This window comes from Corylus avellana, chromosome 7 (assembly GCF_965113065.1).
Source record: "Corylus avellana chromosome 7, dhCorAvel1.hap1.2, whole genome shotgun sequence".
NCBI lineage: Eukaryota > Viridiplantae > Streptophyta > Magnoliopsida > Fagales > Betulaceae > Corylus > Corylus avellana.
The window spans coordinates 17,061,811-17,081,490 of NC_142496.1; the positions used below are offsets into that span (position 1 = coordinate 17,061,811).

General features: G+C 38.1%; 1 protein-coding gene across 1 annotated transcript; it reads right to left on the minus strand.

The window, feature by feature from the left end:
- Positions 1-2,030: 2,030 nt before the first annotated feature.
- On the minus strand, positions 2,031-14,636 carry LOC132184722 (leucine-rich repeat receptor protein kinase HPCA1). Its single transcript, XM_059598455.2, has 19 exons — positions 14,450-14,636; positions 7,658-7,781; positions 7,465-7,536; positions 7,212-7,286; positions 7,020-7,091; positions 6,754-6,915; positions 6,596-6,670; positions 6,442-6,513; positions 6,262-6,333; positions 6,093-6,161; positions 5,919-5,993; positions 5,558-5,629; positions 5,333-5,467; positions 4,770-5,239; positions 4,516-4,671; positions 4,254-4,393; positions 3,929-4,148; positions 3,542-3,777; positions 2,031-2,758 (listed from the first exon to the last, which is right to left on the minus strand). The coding sequence occupies exons 1-19, from the start codon at positions 14,532-14,534 to the stop codon at positions 2,246-2,248; spliced, it is 2,895 nt and encodes a 964-aa protein (XP_059454438.2). The 5' UTR covers positions 14,535-14,636; the 3' UTR covers positions 2,031-2,245.
- Between the last annotated feature and the right edge of the window lie 5,044 nt (positions 14,637-19,680).

Sequence of the window (19,680 nt, forward strand, 5' to 3'; positions counted from 1 at the left end):
CATCCGTTGGGCACGATCTGATGTGGAGCCAGATTAATAAGACTTAGCAGCTCTCGTACTACCCGAGGGAAAGGTAGTCGGAACCCAGAACGAAACATGGTTTCATATAGACAGACCTTGTGCACATCGGCACGCACAATGGCATCGACATTCTCGTCATCGAACCGAAGCTTCACTGATTTGGGGATGAAACATTCCTCTCGGATCCTAGCCTCATCTGCTTTGGTTAGCTTAGATCGCCAGCAGGCTGGGTAAGTGTTGCCGCCGAGACCATCGGAGCCTGATCCCTCGTCGCTAGACATGGTGATGTGAAACAAAGAAAGAAGAAAGAGGAGAAGAAACAAGTGTTTGGAAAATGAAGAAGAAAAACCGGGATTTTATCACCAGAGAATAGAAAATGGATAAGTAAGAAAGAAGATAACACCCTATTTAAAGGGGCTCACCTCGGTAACACGGGCATTAAATGCGCCAAGATGTGACAGGGCCTCAAAATGCCAACTGACGCCGCCTGCAGATGAGCGTGCAGGGTACTCGAGCACCAGGATTAATGAGACGGCAGGGTCTTGGAATACCGACCGACGCTGCCTAGAAATTGAAATTTCAAATTTTCCCTCCAAAGTTTGAAATTTGAATTTTCCCTCCCGAATTTGAAATTCAAAAATATACCCACCTTAGTCGTCCCAGACGAGGCTCGAAAGGTCATTAACGGTCTCGAAACTTTTCCTAAAAGAGCTGGTCTCGAAAGATAGACCCATTCTGTTAAAACATGAAATTTCAACAGTTCTACAAACATCGAAATTGGGGGTAACTGTAGGGCATGCATCAGCCCATTAAATATTCAACAGTCTTCAAGTCCAATCTGAGAAAGCCCAAGACCTGGACCCAAGACTTATGAATCCGAGACCTATGTGCCCGAGACTTATAAATCCGAGACTTTCTCAGCTGAGACCATAAAGTCCGAGACTGACTCAGGACATACGGGTCTCGGCAAAGGGAACAACTCAGATATCCTGGAAGATGCTGCTGTTAACAGATAAAGATTTTATCTATTCAAAAGATACCACATCCATTTACAATCCAAATCTTCTACATATCAATGAAGATACGCCACTTGACACCTGAGATCACAAAGGCGACCGAGTCCCACTCGGACGCACTAACTTAGCACGGCCTAAAAGCTACAAAGCTGATCCCCTGATTTCAGGCCACTAAAATCACGAAACAGCTAACAAACATGATCCATCATTCAAATGTTTGTTCAGATAATATCAAGTGATAATATTCCTGAATGTGTGGAAAATCAAATTCTCTCCCTGCCTATAAATACAAGTTATGTTATCAAAGCAAAGGTAATCACAACTCTCGCTATCTGAGCTCTGTAGTTGTTGCTAATATCCTTTCTCTTTCCCATTCTGACTTAGGCATCAGAGTGTTCCCGCCGGCTCACCCCCGGTCACTTCGATCCTTCTTTTTTCTTTATTGTATAGTCAAATAGTTCGTGCATTGGTCAACTCAAGCTCGGCAGGCGTGCCACGTCATTGTTTGGAAAACTGTGCATCAACACCCACCATGTCAGGGCTTTGCCCCACTTGTACTTGAAATCAAATATCTTTGTTGCATGGAAACGAAAAGACAACAATTCAACCACTCAAACTCATTTGAACATCCAAACGGACCAAACACCTCATTAACTTCGAAGGAAGATATTTTCCTCCTTTCACTGATTTTGGATAAGATAGTGATCATACATACAACATGCACAAGTTGGTCTCCTTGACTTCAATAGAATACAACATCAAACTGAATACACGAAAATGGCAGTCCCTTTACACACCAAGTCTCAGCCATAGCAACCATGGATTATCCATGGACAGCTTCATGACATTAATTTCATCTAATTACCCATCTCTCTGTCTCTCTCTTCCTTAGTCCAAACCATGGCTTTGCTCTCTGTTTGGTAGCTGAGAAAGTCCTTTATGTGGCCCTAGGAATCCTACAGGATAAAACATTTATTTGACACATGCTGAAAGTTGAAGGTAAATGATGAAACTTAAAGCATAAGAAAGAGATTAAGGTCAGCAAGTGTGATAAAAAGCCAACGTTCCTGTCTTCCTAATTAAACTTTTCTGTATTCCATACACATCAAACATTTCTTTCTGTATAATATATCAATAGACACTTCCTAAAAAGCAATTAAACAGGAAAAACAAAATGTAGAAGATAGAGAGTATATATATGCTTGCTACTACTTGGGTTTGACTTTTGCCGAAATTGTGTATCCGCCACTGTAATCAAACACATCGCTGCCACTGACATCCTTTCTTGGCGAAGAGTCATTGTAAGGATGCTTAAAAGCAGCCTTTGAAGCTCCAAAGTCTGTGGCAGATGTTGATGCAGAAGTAGTAGAGTTTGTAGCCAAGCTGTCATTCTGTAAGATAGTCTCAATGGCCTTTACCACTTCACTCATTGTAGGACGATCTGCAGCTGTATCTTCAAGGCATTGCATGGCCAGCTCCAAGAACCTTCCAAACCCTATAAGATTAGGTGTGTTTCTAATGGATGAATCCATCATGTCCTTCAAGCCGTAGTGTTCTTCATCGTTCTTATCCATCACCATTCGCACCTCCTTGACGATGTACTTTCCCTTCTCAATAGGTTGCTTTGCCGTTACCAGTTCAAGCATAACCACTCCAAAACTATACACATCACTCTTCTCAGTTAATTGTTGAGTCAGGTAGTATTCTGGATCCAGGTAACCCTGCAAGCACAAGCCAGTTTGCAAATGAAATTCAATAGAGATTCCTGTTAATGGAGAATCTACTTTGAATTTAAATAAAAGCATGCATGAAAATGAAAAATGAAAAATGAAGCTATTGTTAATATGTGTTGGATTTGGGTCGACAAGGCTACATGGCCCACAAAACACACCTATGAAGGCCCAAAACTGGTTAGTAAGTAAAAAGCAGCTTCAAAGGCCCGGTTCCACTATACCATGAGCAACAGGGGATCTGCTCTGATAGTAATGAAGTGCACACCAAGCCAAGTAACCATATTCAAACCCATTATGCAAAATACAATCCTAAATAAGGGATGTAGGGTGCTTAAGCCTAAACCATCGTGGAGGAAAATCCCACGACCAGGCTCGAACATGGCATGGAAGCAGTCATACTCATAATACTATAAATGATAAGCTCCAACAAAGTAAGACAGACTTTTGGCCCTAAGCTCAACACTCAGACTTAAGTGCATTTATATTTCTTTTTAAACACCATACTGACTTATGCATCAAGACTATCCCCACTGGCACCAACCGGCAGGCTCTCATGCTTACATTCTCTCTTTTTACAAATGTAAATTAATCGAGCATCTGGCACTAGGAAACTGTTCTAACAATATGAAAATTAATCTTTGCTTGAATAGCTAGATTAATTTTGTTTGTCTCCCCTACATTTTTTAAATGCAGGAAGACAAGGTAACTGCTCACTGAAACATATCAGATTGAAGAACTGTATAAAGCAAGAGATTCGGTGGTATTACTTACCAATGTGCCTTTAACTTGAGTGGAAACATAACCTTTGAAAGTGTCCGATACCAGTTTAGACAACCCAAAATCTGAAACTTTTGCTGTTAAATTTTCATCCAATAGAATATTGGTGGACTTAACATCTCTGTGGATTGTGGGAGGATTAGCAAGCTCATGTAGGTAAGCTAGTCCTCTAGCTGAGCCAAGTGCAACGCGGAGTCTTCTCTTCCAATCAAGATGAATGTTAGATCTCCCTACAACTCATATTTATGCAAATAGTTTCCTATTAGACTTTGAAAAGAAGTATTTGACTGTTACCAAAGAACTAAGTTCTCATAGATTGTGGATATACAGTGTAGATTATTCAAATAACCTTTTGGTTGATTGAAATAAAGTGAATTGTACCTGCCAAGCTATTCCTAAGCGTCCCATTAGGCATATATTCATAGACTAGCATCTGCTCTCCTTGTTCAAAACAAAAACCCACAAGGGCAACAAGATTCTTGTGATGAACTCGCGAAAGCAACTCAATTTCAGTCTTGAACTCGAGTCCACCCTGCATTGATCCTTGCTGAGCTCTTTTGATTGCCAAAACTTGTCCATCAGAGAGTATCCCTCTATAAACCTAGGGAGAACCATAAAAACATCAGCAAGCAGTGACTGGTGTTGATTAAATAATAGGATGGTCAGAAAAAATAGAAAAGAACAGATTAAATACTGGGAAATTTACCTTGCCATACCCTCCATGGCCTATCTCATTACTGTCAGAGAAATTGTTGGAGCACTTTTTGAGTTCATCATAAGAGAACCATCGTGCTCCCTGTAATTGTGGTGCACCGCCACTGTCTTTGCCACTTGGTGCCCAGGAAGCTGGAAGAGAGTGAAGATTAGCCACACAAGCAAACAATTTGTCTGATGTTTAATCTTCCCTACAACATATAGATGCCTGAATCTTGGACTACACAATAACAAATATTTTATGGAGTAATTACCGAATGGTCTACTCATTCCAATGGCTTTTTCTGCACGTTTCTTTTGCCGAACAGCGTATGTCCCTACCCCCAGTAGGACCAGAACCAAAATGGCACTGCCAACTGCTATTCCAACAATCAAACCAGTGCTAATAATGGTAGTTCCTCTGTCTGAGTCTGAAGAAAAATATAACTTTGTCAGAGAAGAAAAGAGAGAGAGAGAGAGAGAGAGAGAGATGAGAGATGAGAGTATAAGGAGATGTGATTTGAACAACCTTGAAAAACATAAGGAGATGCTTGAAAATAGTAGGGTCCGAACTCCTTAGGCAGTCTGAAAGTTTCCTTACTCAGATCAAACCCAATTCTCTGAATCTCCGATCTATTAAAATATTTTCCTTCTGCTGGAAAGAGAGCCAGCTGCACTTGAAGATAGTCTTCACCATTGAAGGAGAGGTTTTGAATAGAAACAGAACCGGAAGTGAGGCCCAGTTTAATCGATATGTTCCTTTCAAGTGACTGAAACAAAGCTACATTGGACAATTCCCTGATAATGGGTCTGATGTATAATGTTCCTTCATATGGATAAGCACATTCACAACTCTGAGGGCTGAGCTTCTGATCAAGTGGGCATAATTTGCTCCCACAATTAGCAAGGCTGGTAGAATAGGGCATTGTAGTTTGTTCCTGAAGATGGCAGTATTTGGTATTCGAGAGATTAGGGGAACACGCTGGATTTCCAATCAATCTGAAGTATGTAAAATTTACAAATAAGGTTGATGACTAGGAGAAAATACAAATATCATTCAAGCTGAAGATTAAAGGCCATAAGCTCTCTTACATTAATATCTTTGTGTAACCAGCGCCAAGCGTTACTGCAGCTATTTGGTTGTTTTGCAAATCAACAAGCTGCAATTGTGGGCTGATGTCTTTATCCATGTTCAATGTGTCATTAAATTCATTGTTCCTCAATTTCCTGAGAATGTAAAGGAATTGAATTGTCAAACTTACAGTTTCTCTTTATTGTCAAATTCTAATGCTCCCTCCTGTACAAATCAGAACTTACACTTGCTGTATATGTGGAAAGCTGAATAGTTTTTGCGGGACAGGCCCTTGAAGTTTTCCATATTCCATAACCCTGTGCCACAAATCACACATTAGCATATGCTATAAGTCAAGAAAGTTATTGGATCTTTTATTTGCATGTTCTTTTTGGGAGATGCAGGGAGAGTTTCAGGGCTCGTTCGCTAATGCTTTTTAGAATGTCTTTTTAGCTTTTTCATTGTGTGACATAAATATAAAAGTAGTTTTTAGTATTTTGTGTGTTGAATTGTTTGTTATGCTTTTGCTTTTTTCCTAAAAAGCAAAAAGCAATCTTAAAAAGCATTAGCAAACGAGCTCGGATCTTCGACCTACTAAAGACTTACAGAGTGGTAAGTGATTGTAAGGTTGAGAACCAAGCTGGAGCTTCGGATGGGTCAAAGGAGTTGTTACTAAGGTCCCTGTAAAAATAAGCCATCGAGTAAGGTTCTTCAGTTCATGAAAAGAACAAGTTAGAGAAATGGAAAACCACAAATGGCAACCCCATGTCATCCACTTACACATAATTGAGGGCGGCCATTTTACTCAAGTCTGGAATAGGGCCAGTCAGATTATTTTGGGCTAAATTCCTAAGGAAGACACAACAGCATGAACAAGAAAGCTAAGTAACCTCCAATATGATTATGCTAAAACAGCATCACTACATACTGCTAAGAAGTAAATACCCACAATTCATTGATGTTTGTAAGGTTGTTCAGATTTGATGGGACATCTCCTGTCAAAGCATTTCTGTCGAGCCGACTGTTGCAATTTGGAACAGTTTAACTCCAATGAATGTGAGGGAATTAGGACATTTAGTGAAGAAAAGTTGTAGCTGAAAAAGGTTGAATTAAGGTGGGTTTTACTCACAGAACCTCAAGAGTCTGTACAAGTCCCAATGTTGATGGGATACTTCCAAAAAGTTGGTTACTATCAAATAATCTGCCATTCAACCACAAACATTTAGAAGGAGAAAGACATAAAAACATTGAATATAAACAGATGGGTGGTATCAGCAGCTTACACGTGTATCAGTACCATCTTAGAGCTGAAAAGTTTGGCCGGAATGGGACCTGAAAGCTGGTTCTTGTTGAAATGGCTGCAAGTTTGTAGGAATCAAACTATTGTTTGTGCCAAAATCAATGTTCTAAATATATTAAAAAAAAAAAAAAAAAAACTCACAAGTGTTTAATCTTCAGAAGGAGGTCCAAGCCTGGGGTAGTGGGGGTTGATATTGGGAGGTGTCCTGTCAACTGATTATCTGCCAGGTCTAGCCAGTAGAGTTTGGAGAGATTCCCCAAAGATGGAGGTATGTTTCCAGTGAAGTTGTTTGAATTGAGAGCCCTGGGAGGGAGTGTAGTGCTGAATAAAGCAGACAAGGCACCAAAAAAAAATGCACTGCCATATTCATTCATGAAGTACTATGAGATAACTTTGGCAGATCTTACAGGTAGGACAGCTCTGCAAGCTTCCCCAACTCATGTGGAATATCACCACTGAAGCCACAGCCAGCTAGGATTCTGAAAGATGAAAAACAAAAAAGTACATGCTTGTCTCAGTGTATTGAAATATATAAATTACTTAAAAGAGTTGGATGGAGGGGTGATAGGAAAATTAGCTTGCTTATTATTGGATCTTACAAGATGCTCAAATTTTGTAGATCTCCCAACTGTGCAGACAGGGAACCTGTGAGGTCTCGGTTATATGACAGGTCCCTGGAAATTGAATAATATCACCACTTCAATGAACAGAGCAGAACAGACATGCTAATTAAGAATGAGACATGTCCAAAAAAAACAGAGCAGAAGAATCTGTTTTGTTGTACAACTTGTTATCTGTTGGAAACTTGATGCAGGTATTTGCAATGGTTCAAAGAAGAAGAAGAATGCTCACAAGGATCTCAGTTCAGAGAGCCCTCCAATGTCACCACTGAGTTGCCCTTTGAGGCCCATGGTTGATAATCCCCTGAGAATAATTGAAAACAAAAAAATCGACAATGGCCCAAAAAAAAAAAAGAGGACAATGAAGTTTAATTGTTCAAGAAAAACTAAGAAATGGAGGCAGTAAGTAATAGAAAGATATTTACAATGCAGTCACCCGAGAATTGCTGCAATTAACTCCTTCCCAGGGTGTTCCACAAGGATCATGTGAATTTCGCCAGCTTGGTGGTGTGTGCTCCCACGACTCCTTCAGGGATTGGAGTGGAGAGGCTGCACCAATATAAATTTAATCATATGCTTGATACAAGGAAACTATATGTAGGATAAATTTGACAGTAGAAAGTATAGATGGGAGTTAGCAGTACTAGCTATAGATAATACAAAATAAACACTACCGTCACCATTGCCTTACGTTACAATCTTAATTATCTCAAATGGTTTAAGTACAATTTTAATCATATGCATATAAAGTTTTGGACATCCACTTGTTATAAATCGGTTTTCAAGGGTGATGAGTTCTATACAACGTTTATATCATATGGCATTAGAGTCAACCATCACGTCAAGTATGGAATCAGACGCAGTTCGTCAAGTATGAAATTGAATAACTTTTACACAAAATTTGTATCACATTACTCTCACCACTCTCTTACACTACTACCAGGTAGCTACCCCCATATGAAAATATCATCACCATGTAAATTTGTCATATAAGATCGTGAATTTTGACATGTGCAAAGTTCTTCCGTTTTAGCATATTCCCATTTTTCGTCAAAAAAAAAGAAAAAAAAAAGGAAAAAAAAATCAATTTCAAAATGTATTTTATTCGATTTTTCTTTTTAAATTTTTTTTATGACAATGAATCCTTCAAGGTAGGGTCACTTCATGTACCCACTTATATCGGGCAAACCTCATACCTGTGCAAAGCACTCTTTTCATACGGATCAACTAAGACTCTAACTTCTCAAACGGCCATGGCCCTAAAGAATGGTTTGCACCTAAAAGAATTCAAACCTTAAACCTAATATACTTGAGCCAACCCCTTGAGGTTTATAGTTCATCATGTATTTTCTTAACTCATTACCATTTTGTCAAATTACTAGTTATCCCAAAAACATAAATAGATAGGAATAGGTAAATTTAGTTACTTAATCATTACTTTTTAACACTTTTTACAATTCTAGCTATGAGATTGTGTCACATGCATGAAGTTGGTGGAGCTGAGTTGGCAGGCTGAGTTGGCAGGTGTTGGTGACGCATGAAGATAATCCCACGTGTTGGCAGGTGTTGGTGATGCATGAAGATAATCCCACGTGCTGATTAGTTAATTCAGTTAGGTGGTTAGCATGAAGTTGTAATTCAGTTAGGTGGTTAGTTTACAAGAGCACTATAAATAGTTCTCTCTTCAATTGTAAGGGTAGCTTGGTTGTTTGTAGTTCTTAATGAACATGGAGATTGGCACTCTCGAATGTGCTTAGGAGGTTGTAACCCTCGAAGTTACTGATTGCTCAATAAAAGTTCTCTTCTTCTTCTCAATTTCCATTCTTTTCTCTTTCATCTTTTATTCTTTTCTTGCTTACTCTCCATTACAGTATTGAATCCATATCAGTACTGTAACAAGTGGTATCAAAGCCCTTGATCCATTTGGGATATTTTGGCTTTTTTTTTTTTTTTTTTTCTTTGGGTTGTATGAAAACAAGGTTAGCAATGGCAGAAGAAGTAGTACAGTGGGAACAAGGCCTGCAGTCCAAACTGAGTGTGTGGTGTTGCAGTCAGCCATGAAGAGTCTTCAGGACTCTAATGTTAAATTAAATCAACTATAAATCAGTTGATTTTGGAGGCAGCAATGAAGGCCATGATGGGAATGATGACCAAGTAGAAACATCCTATGCAGCAGAGTGTGGACAAAGTTGAGCAAGTTCAAGGTCATGTTGCTGCAAGTAAGTGGGAAAGGCAGTTTGCAGAGGAGTCAACAACCAATGATGGGATTTTTACAAAGGCTTTTAGGCTGGAGCTTCCTACTTTTAATGGTGAGGATCCAGATTCTTGGTGTTATAGGGCAGAGCAGTTCTTTGATTTCTATCGTGTTCAGGAAGGGCATAAATTGAGAATTACTTCATTCCATATGGAAGGTAAAGCTTTATCTTGGTTTCAAGCTTTGCGTAATACTCATAATCTGCCTAGTTGGAATGCTTTTTTTGTGGCTATTCAAGTTAGATTCAGTAAGGGTGCATATGATGACCCTATGGAGACCCTATCTAAACTTAAACAAGTTGGTTCTTTAGATGAATATAAAACTTAGTTTGAAGTGTTAGCTAATAGAGTCTTATTGTTGATTGATTCTCATAAATTGAGCATGTTTTTGGGGGGTTTGAGGGATGACATTAGACTTCCTGTGAGGATGTTTAATACCAAGACCTTGAATGATGCTTATGCTTTAGCAAAACTTCAAAAGGAGTGTCTGGTAACTAACAGTAGGTCAGGGAAATATTTTTGGAAGAATCAAGGAGGGGGGAATGATGGCAATACTGGTTTTTCTAAAGGGAGTAATTTGTATGGAAATAGAATACAGTTTTCCAATTCTCCTAGACAGATTCAAGGGGGGTGTTGGAGGAATTAATCAAGCTAGAGGAATTGTTAATGATGTTCCTAAAGCACTGGTTCCAGTACAGAAAATATCTCTTGCTCAGATGGATGAGAGGAGAAAAAAGGGTTTATGTTACTCTTGTGATGCCAAATGGGGTAGAGGGCATGTGTGTGCTGTACCTAAGTTGTTTCTGATTGAAGAGGTTATAGAACAAAAAGTAGTTGCTGGATGTGGGTGACAAAGAGGAGGAGGATCCAAGACAATTTTTTTTAGATGAAGAGCCAGAAATTTCTCTGAATGCCATTACAGGTACCCCTAATCCAAAAACTATGAGGGTTATTGGAGTTTTAAGAAATCAGCAAGTAGTCATTCTTATAGATTCTGGTAGTACTCATAATTTTGTTGATGCTCAACTAGCTAATATGTTGGGATTGTAAGTGCTAGTGATGATTCTATTAAGGTGAGGATTGCAAATGGCCAGGTGATTAGCAGCCCAGGAAGGAGTCCAGACCTTAAACTTATGGTGCAAGGGAATTTTTTTCAAATGAACTTGTACATTTTGCCTTTAGCTGGTTGTGACATTGTGTTGGGGATACAATGGTTGAGGTTGTTAGGTCCCATCTTGTGGGATTTTGGTCAGCTAACCATGGAGTTTCAATTTGGTAATAAGAAGTGTGTGTTACATGGGCTGCAGCAGGGTCCTCAATTGAGTTTGGAGGATGGGAAGTCATTGCAAGGGCTTCAGAAGGGAAGCAAAGGTGTCATGTTACAGCTTATTAATAATGCAGTGCAGACAGAACAAGAAGATCATGAAGGGAGGAAGGTTGAAGTGGGAAAAAAAGGATTGTTTGATGATATACTTGAGCAATTTGAAGATGTATTCCAAGAACCTACTGGTTTACCTCCCAGCAGGGCTCATGAGCATGCCATTCCTTTACAGCAAGGAGTTCAGCTAGTGTTAGTAAGACCCTACAAGTATCCTTTTTATCAAAAAGAAGAGATCGAGAAGATAGTCAGGCAGTTGCTGAAATCTGGAGTTATCAGAAGCAGCACCAGTCCCTTTTCATCTCCAGTGTTGCTTGTTAGGAAGGCCGATGGAACTTGGAGAATGTGTATGGATTATAGATCCCTCAACAAAGTGACAATTAAGGATAGGTTTCCTATTCCTGTGGTAGATGAACTCTTGGATGAACTTTGGGGTTCTACAAAATTTTCTAAGCTGGACTTGATATCTAGTTATCACCAGATTCGGGTAGTGGAAGAAGATATACCCAAAACAGCTTTTAGAACACATGAAGGGCATTATGAGTTCTTGGTTATGCCTTTTGGTTTAACAAATGCTCCTTCAACTTTCCAGAGTTTGATGAACCATATGTTTAAACCTCATTTAAGGAAATTTATTTTGGTGTTCTTTGATGATATTTTGGTGTTTAGTAAAGATGTGGAGACACATAGAATTCATCTACAACAAACCTTGGATATTCTGAGGCAGAATAAGTTGTTTGCTAAGAGATCTAAATGAAGATTTGGGTGTGATGAGGTGGATTATTTGGGGCACATTGTTTCTCAACAGGGTGTAAAAGCTGATCCAGGTAAGATTTAGGCCATGGTGGATTGGCCCTTTCCAACTAACATCAAGGCCTTGAGGGGTTTTCTTGGGTTGACTGGATATTACAGGAAATTCATTAAAGGGTATGGTTCAATTGCTACCCCATTGACATCTATGTTGAAAAAGAATGCATTTTCTTGGGATGAAGCTGCAAAGGGTGCTTTTCTGGATCTCAAAACTGCTGTGACTCATTCTCTTGTTTTAGCATTGCCAAACTTTGCTCAACCTTTTGTCATTGAATGTGATGCAAGTGGGGTAGGAATAGGTGCAGTTTTGATGCAAAGCAGTAGGCCTATTGCTTATTTGAGTAAAGCTTTGACGGGAAGGGCTCTTCTCATGTCCACTTATGAAAAGGAATTATTGGCTTTGGTAACTCCTATTCAGAAGTGGAGACCCTATTTGTTGGGGCAGAATTTTGTTGTTAAAACTGACCAATAAAGCATGAAGTTTCTGTTGGAGCAATAGGTTGGTACTCCCTTCCAACAAAAATGGATTTCCAAGCTGTTAGGGTATGATTTCACAGTGGAATTTAAGAGAAGGGTGGAAAATAAGGTGGCAGATGCCTTGTCTAGGAGGGATGGTTGGGCAGAAGAGATCTCACTTGCTCTTTTGTCAATCCCTACCTCGGATTGGGTGAATAGGTTGAAAAGGCATTATAAGGAGGATCTACTTATGCAGGGATTGATTACTAAGTGGTTAACTAATCAGTTGAATACCACTAAGTATGCTTACAGGGAGGGGTTGCTGTTTTACAAAAACAGATTGTGCTTAGGTAATGATCCAACCATTAAGGCTCAAGTTCTGTCCTTTGTTCATGGTGATCCTATTGCAGGCCATTCTGGTTATGAGAAAACAATGCAGAGGGCTAAAAGAGATTTTTTTTTGGAAAGGCATGAAGAAGGATCTTAAGCAGTTTATTAAGGAGTGTGAAGTTTGTCAGAAAATGAAATATGAGAACACTTCTCCTGCTGGGTTGCTGCAACCACTTCCCATTCCACTTCAGATTTGGTCTGATATCACCATGGATTTTGTAGAAGGATTGCCTCTTTCCAATGGACATTCTGTGGTTTTGGTAGTAGTGGATCGATTGTCCAAGTATGCTCATTTCACTTCCTTGGCTCATCCATATACTGCTTCAAAGATTGCTCAACTCTTTGTAAGCAATATAATCAGACTTCATGGTATGCCTACATCTATTGTCTCTGATCGTGATCCTACCTTCACTAGTGCATTTTGGAAGGAATTGTTTAGAATGCAGGGGACTATACTCAAGATGAGTACCAGCTATCATCCACAAACTGATGGACAAATCGAGATAGTAAACAAAAGCTTGGAGAACTATTTAAGGTGTTTTGCTGATGATAGTCCATGGCAATGGTTATCTTGGCTACCTTGGGCAGAGTGCTGGTATAGCACCAGTTGGCAAGAGTCCATCAAGATGACACCTTTTCAAGTGGTCTATGGCAGGCTCTCTCCTAGGCTGTTAACCTATGTGCCAGGCACAACTCAGGTGGCAGCTGTAGATGAGGTTCTGAAGTCTAGAGAGGAAATTCTAGGGCTTCTACAGCATAACCTTCAGCATGCTCAGCAGAGAATGAAGAGGTATGCTGACTTGAGAAGGTCAGAGAGGACTTTAGAAGTTGGTCAGCAGGTGTATCTCAGATTGCAACCTTACAGACAAGGTTCTCTAGTTACTAGGAGGGCCTTGAAATTGTCTCCTAGGTTTTATGGTCCCTTTACAGTGATTAGAAAGGTGGGGGAGGTAGCTTATGAATTAAATTTACCTCAGAATGCTCGGATTCACCCTGTGTTTCATGTGTCCCAGCCAAAGCCTAAGGTAGGTAGCAGCAATATTGTAGTCCCTACTCTGCCCCCAGTAAATGCTAATGGTATCATTCAGCCTAAACCAGTGGAGGTGCTAGCTCACAGGTCTAGACCTCAAGATAATAGGGCAATCACTGAAGTTTTGGTTAGATGGGCAGGTCAATCTCAAGAGGATGCAACTTGGGAAGAGTTCTATGCTTTGAAAAGGGCCTATCCACACCTTGTGGGCAAGGTGTTCTGAAACGGGGGAGTATTGCCACATGCATGAAGTTGGTGGAGCTGAGTTGGCAGGTGTTGGTGATGCATGAAGATAATCCCACGTGCTGATTTGTTAATTCAGTTAGGTGGTTAGTTTACAAGAGCACTATAAATAGTTCTCTCTTCATTTGTAAAGGTAGCTTGGTTGTTTGTAGTTCTTAATGAACATGGAGATTGGCACTCTAGAATGTGTTTAGGAGGTTGTAACTCTCGAAGTTACTTATTGCTCAATAAAATTTTTCTTCTTCCCAATTTCCATTCTTTTCTCTTTCATCTTTTATTCTTTTCTTGCTTACTCTCCATTACAGTATTGAATCCATATCAGTACTGTAACAGATTGTTTGTCAATAAACTCGTTAAAAATGTTGTACACAGTAGAGCTATAGCAGATCATGCAATTTCTAGTAACCTTCAGCCTCTAATCGAAGAGTACCTCAACAACAACGACATAATATATTTTTTACCATACAGACAACATCGTGCTGGTAAGACAATTCTACAGAGAAAGAAAGGCAAACATTTTACAAATCAGGGCGACAGATCAAAATGAAAGAACATATATATATATATATATATAGAGAGAGAGAGAGAGAGAGAAGCCACATATAAATGGTGTGCACAAAGAATACAAAAACAACAACAAACATGGTGTGCACTTACCATCACGAGGATCTGTAAGCGAGTTAATAAGGTGCATTCCAGCAGAAAAGAAAGCAAGAAAGAGCAGCAACTGGGTGCCTCCCATGGCGGCTTCTGCAAACTAATATCTCCAGGGATTACAACAAGAAGAAACAACTACAGAAGACAATTCTTCCTCGTAAAAAATGGCATGGCTAGCATGTGCTTGACCAGCTACCTTAGGAATGCGTGATTAGCGGATGAGGCTGAGGACGCTGACACTTGCTATAAGAAAACGAAAAAAGAAAATATCTCATGGGCAGAAAGGAGAATACGTGTCCTTTTCTGCATTTTTTTTCTTCTTCTTTTTCTTTTTGGAAGCAATTGATTTCCCTCTTTGAAGCCAATCTAGCTATTAATTCCTTCCCACTAGTCCACTGCCCATGGAAGCATGCCATTATATAGAATTCCTCTCTCTCTCTCTCATAATGAAGAAGGATTTGGACGTTTTGCTGAGGCAGCACTCCGCCCGCCTCTGTTGGCAACTTGGCATGCCGGCCGCCTAACCACGACCACAAACATCACCATCATTAATTGCTTAGTTTAGTAACGTATAGTCTGGGCAGTTGGGTGTTGGGTGATAAGGGTCCCATTTCCACATTATAGTTAAGATATGATAGTTTGCACTCACCTGGAGACCGATTTGATTTGTACGACATTTTTGTGCTTTTTTTTTTTTTTTTTTTAATAAAAAATTGTTTGTTATCTTAAATTATTATAATATTGGACATGTCATGTTATGTACGTGTAGTCTAATTTACATTAAATATAATTTAGGTTTGTTAATGAGATTTATGCAGAAGATTTAAGTCACGTATAACGATGATATGTCATGATTATGGGAATTGAGAGTACTTCTTAGTGATATGTTGGTGTAGTTACAATGCACTGAAGTGGACCACGTGAATTGTTATTTTATGAAATACTGTTAATAAGAATAAATTGAACTCACGATTACTTATAATATTAACTATTAATTCTCAAAAAAAATGGGAATTGTAGTGGCCACTTTGATACATTTAGGAGTGAAATCTTTCTTGGTCAAAGTCTTGGTATGTTAGGTAATTACATGTAGCATTATAGAAACACTAATCCTTAAAATGGAATTCATAATCACTTTGATTTTAGTCAAAGAGTTATGAAATATCATCTTGAGAGTATTTTAATAAGAAGTTACAAAAATTAAATGAACTAAATGAAACCTGACTTAAAGAATATAAGAATAATCAAGACTAGAGATTAAATCAAAAACTCAAGGATAAAGAGATAGTGAATTAAAGTGATAGTAATTTCATAACTTTAATTTCACAATAGATATTTCATGCAGGGTCAAATGCAATTATAAGAAGTCAATGGAGTTTTGATTAATTAAAATAAATATTAGAGTGCAATTTCATTTTTTTTTTTTTTTTGTGGAAGTGCCTTAATATTGCGAATCACTCTCAGATGTGTCTTAATATTGCGACATGTGGCATGAACCCTTTTTATTTTAATGCTAAACTGGTTTTTTAAGACATAATTTGTGAACCGATTTTTTAAGATTGAACCAGTTCTTACTTAAAAAACCAATCATTAAATTAACGTAATTAATGACATTTAATTATATTTCAGGAGCTTTTTATTTTTTATTTTTTGTCTCTTAGATGATATTGGAAGTGGTCTTGGATGACATTATAACGTGTTTGAGCTTAGATTCATGCTTCATTTTGCAATTATTCAGTTTGGTTTTTTTAAAAGAATTTTTGGTTGATACTGACTTATACCTATGAACACCTCACTTGCAGAGATATGTTACTCCAAGATTACTCTAGAGGGAGTTTGAGGAAGTATGTGAGGTCTCTCTGATGGCGTTAAATAATTCACAGTACTTTTGTGATGATGTTAATAAAGATGATTATCTGTGTACTTTTTCATATATAGACATGTACTTCTTTGAATTCGAGTTGTTTTTCCTATTTTAATGTTGCTTGTGCTTGATCAAAAGCATGTCAGACTGACATGGCGATATAACAGTTACTAATAAAAAAAATAAGTTGATGATATAGCAATTGACAATTTGACACAGAAGAAGATGCTACATGAGTTTGTGGAGGCTTTGTAGTGAAAATAGTTATAAAATTTGGGGTAGAATTTTGAAAATTTTCTTGAACTTTCACTCGTTTTAACATTATTCTCAAATTTTAAAAACTTTCAATTAAGATATCAAACTTTCAATCTCTTTCAATTACTTCATTTTGCTTGGATTTTCCGTTGAATCTTATCAAAATTTTCAAAATACCCCATTTTTTATTTTAAATGTCGAGAGTACTTTTTTTTTTTTTTTTACATGAATTTTGAGAATACTTTTAAAATACAAAAGATTTTGTGTAAAGTCTACAAAAATCTAAATGACTGACAAATTTTAAACCGTAAATGAAAAAGAATGAAAGCAGACTAAATTTGAGGTGAATCGTTCTGTTTTTGTATAAAGTAAAGCTTCTTTAGGGTATTTAGTAATTGATGAAATGGCCATGGAGCATAGTAAAATAAAGTTATCGGTATAAAGTGAAGAAGGTCATTTAAAGGTAATTAAATAGCTTCAAATTATCACTCAGTGGAGAGGGAGGCAAAGAATTGACTTTTACTATCCATGACTCCTTTTATGAAATTAAATTTAAAAATTGTTTTCTTTTATTTTACATAAATGTGTGCATACACATGTAAACAAAGATTATATGTATTGATTAAAAAAAAAAAAAGACTATTGGTATCCAAGTCCGAATTAGAAATTTAACTTTAAAAAAACCTAATTGTATCAAACTTTTTTCTCTAAGGGCCAAAATAAGAAAAAAAAAAAAAAAACTAAACTATTTATTTATTTTTTAACAAATTCAAAGACTAAAACTCATTTTCTTAACTATTTTGTTTTTGGAGGGACCTGCTTTCGCCCTTCCGCCCTCCCTGAGGCCTGTCTCGCTATTTAGATAGGTTAGTCCCTCACACAATTTTTTTTTTTGAAAAAGTAAATATGCTTAGTTGAACTACTATTGTCAATGTCACTCCTCCCAAAATTATAGATTGCTTTTATGTCCTTCCAAATCACCAAAATTTGTTAATGTACCACTTTTGTGTCGCATAAAGTCAAAAATAATCTTTAACAATTTTTGAAAAAGACAAAAATATTCTTTTAAATTTTGAAAGAAAAAAATAATTCGTGAAGACCCACAGTCTTGGGTCACCATTTTTTTTTTCTTTCAATTTTTATTTTTATTAGGGGTATTTTTGTTATTATGAGACAATGATAATTTTTTATAGTTTAAAAGAATATTAGGACAATTTATAATTTTATGTGTTGGGAATAAATTCATACTACAAATCTACCAAATTTGGGCCCAATAGTCAAGAATAGATCCATGAAGATATTAATTAAATAGCAAAAGCTATTTAATTAATTAATAGTCTTATATTCTAATTAGGATAATATTGAAATAAAGACGTCCTACTTATCTCTATAAAGTGACTACTTAAGATTATCTATACATGATATCTGTTGAAGGTTTATCTCTACATATTGCTTTTCTAGAAGAAAAATCTCCTTTGACAATATTACTTTTTTTAGTGATTTAAAGTGCACGACGACAACTTATCGCAGATCTTGAAGGCCCCGAAGTAAGCGCATCTATCATGTTAAAAACTGTTTTAACAGTTTCACATCGTATGTGAAACAATTGTTCCCTTCTCATAAAAAAAAAAAAAAATTATTCATCACGGCGAGCATTGCCATAGCAGATCTGCCTCTTACATTGCAGATCCACGTTCACTGAGCCCAAACGATCAGCCCACGGCAATCACTGCCGGACCCGCAGGTTTTCAAAGTTACTGTTCGCCGCAGACCCGTCACCGACGAACCTCCAAACTGGACTGGTAAGGCGTGACCCAGACTGCTGGGTTGGTAAGGCGCAGCCTAGACTGCTGGAGACCCACTGTTGCAGGTCGCTGACCCAGCGCGCAGCACGATCCGCGGCATCACTCAAGCCCAGATCTGTGGCACCGCTCAACGCCGCACGACCAGCCCCGAAACTCCAAGCCGGCTTCACTCCTTCACGACCAGATAGCCGAAGCAATCCAGACCCAAACACACGACCCACGACATTGCAGTTCGCCGGTCGCACTCCAGACCCGCGGCATCGCGGATCTCCAGTTGCAGCACCGCCAACCTCCAGCCGCAGCATCACCGATCGCGGCCCCTGGGTTTTCGATCTGTCACCACCGCCGATCTGTCAACACCTGTGAAGGAAAAACGCTATTGTGCGTAGAAGAGTCTGCGAAGAGAAAGGAAAAAGAAAGAAGAAAGAAGAAAGAAAAAACAAAAAAGAAAAGAAAAGAAATATATATATATATATATGGGTGAAGCTAAACACATGGCATGCGGGCAAAATTTTTTTTTTTTTAATATTAAAAAATTGAAAAAAAAAAAAAAATAGCTTGGTGTGCTTAGCACATGGGCGTGCTTAGAATCACGGCCCTATATATATATAATAGCAAGTTGGAGGAATTTGGAGTAGAAAACTGGCGTTTGGCAACAAATTTTTCTTATTCATTTATATTCTTGTTCTGGTTTTGGAATAACTTATCCTAATTTAAGTTTATATTCATATTATGGTTTATGAATAGCTTATCCTGATTTAAGTTTATATTTCTATTCTGATTTTGGAATAGGTTATCCTAGTTTAAGCTTATATTCCTATTTTAATTTAAGAATAGGCTATTCTAGTTTAAATTCCAAATTTGGTTTTGATTGGTTATGAGAATAAGATAATTCTTATGCCAAATTATTACATTCTGGGGATACTCTATCTCGGATAAGAAGAAAAGGAAAAAAGCAAAAAGGAAGAAAAAAATTCCATCATGGTGGCCATAGCGCGATTGGGAAGCGCTGCAATTCGATAGTCGCGAACGGAAATAGCCAACCATGTTGGTCCATTGGTCCAACCTAATCTGAAAACCGGTCAACCACGCCGGCCAAATTGACCCGATAGATCCAGTTATCAGCATCAACCCTATTGATCCCATAGTTCAGCAGGGACTGGTCTAACACAATACCTCCACGTCAACCGGAATGGGAGATCCTGCATGCTTTGCGGCAATGGCAGCGCAAATTGAAGCCCTGACATGGCAAAATGCAGAACTCCGTCTACTGGTATCAGAGCAATCTCATCGCGAAGAAACCCATT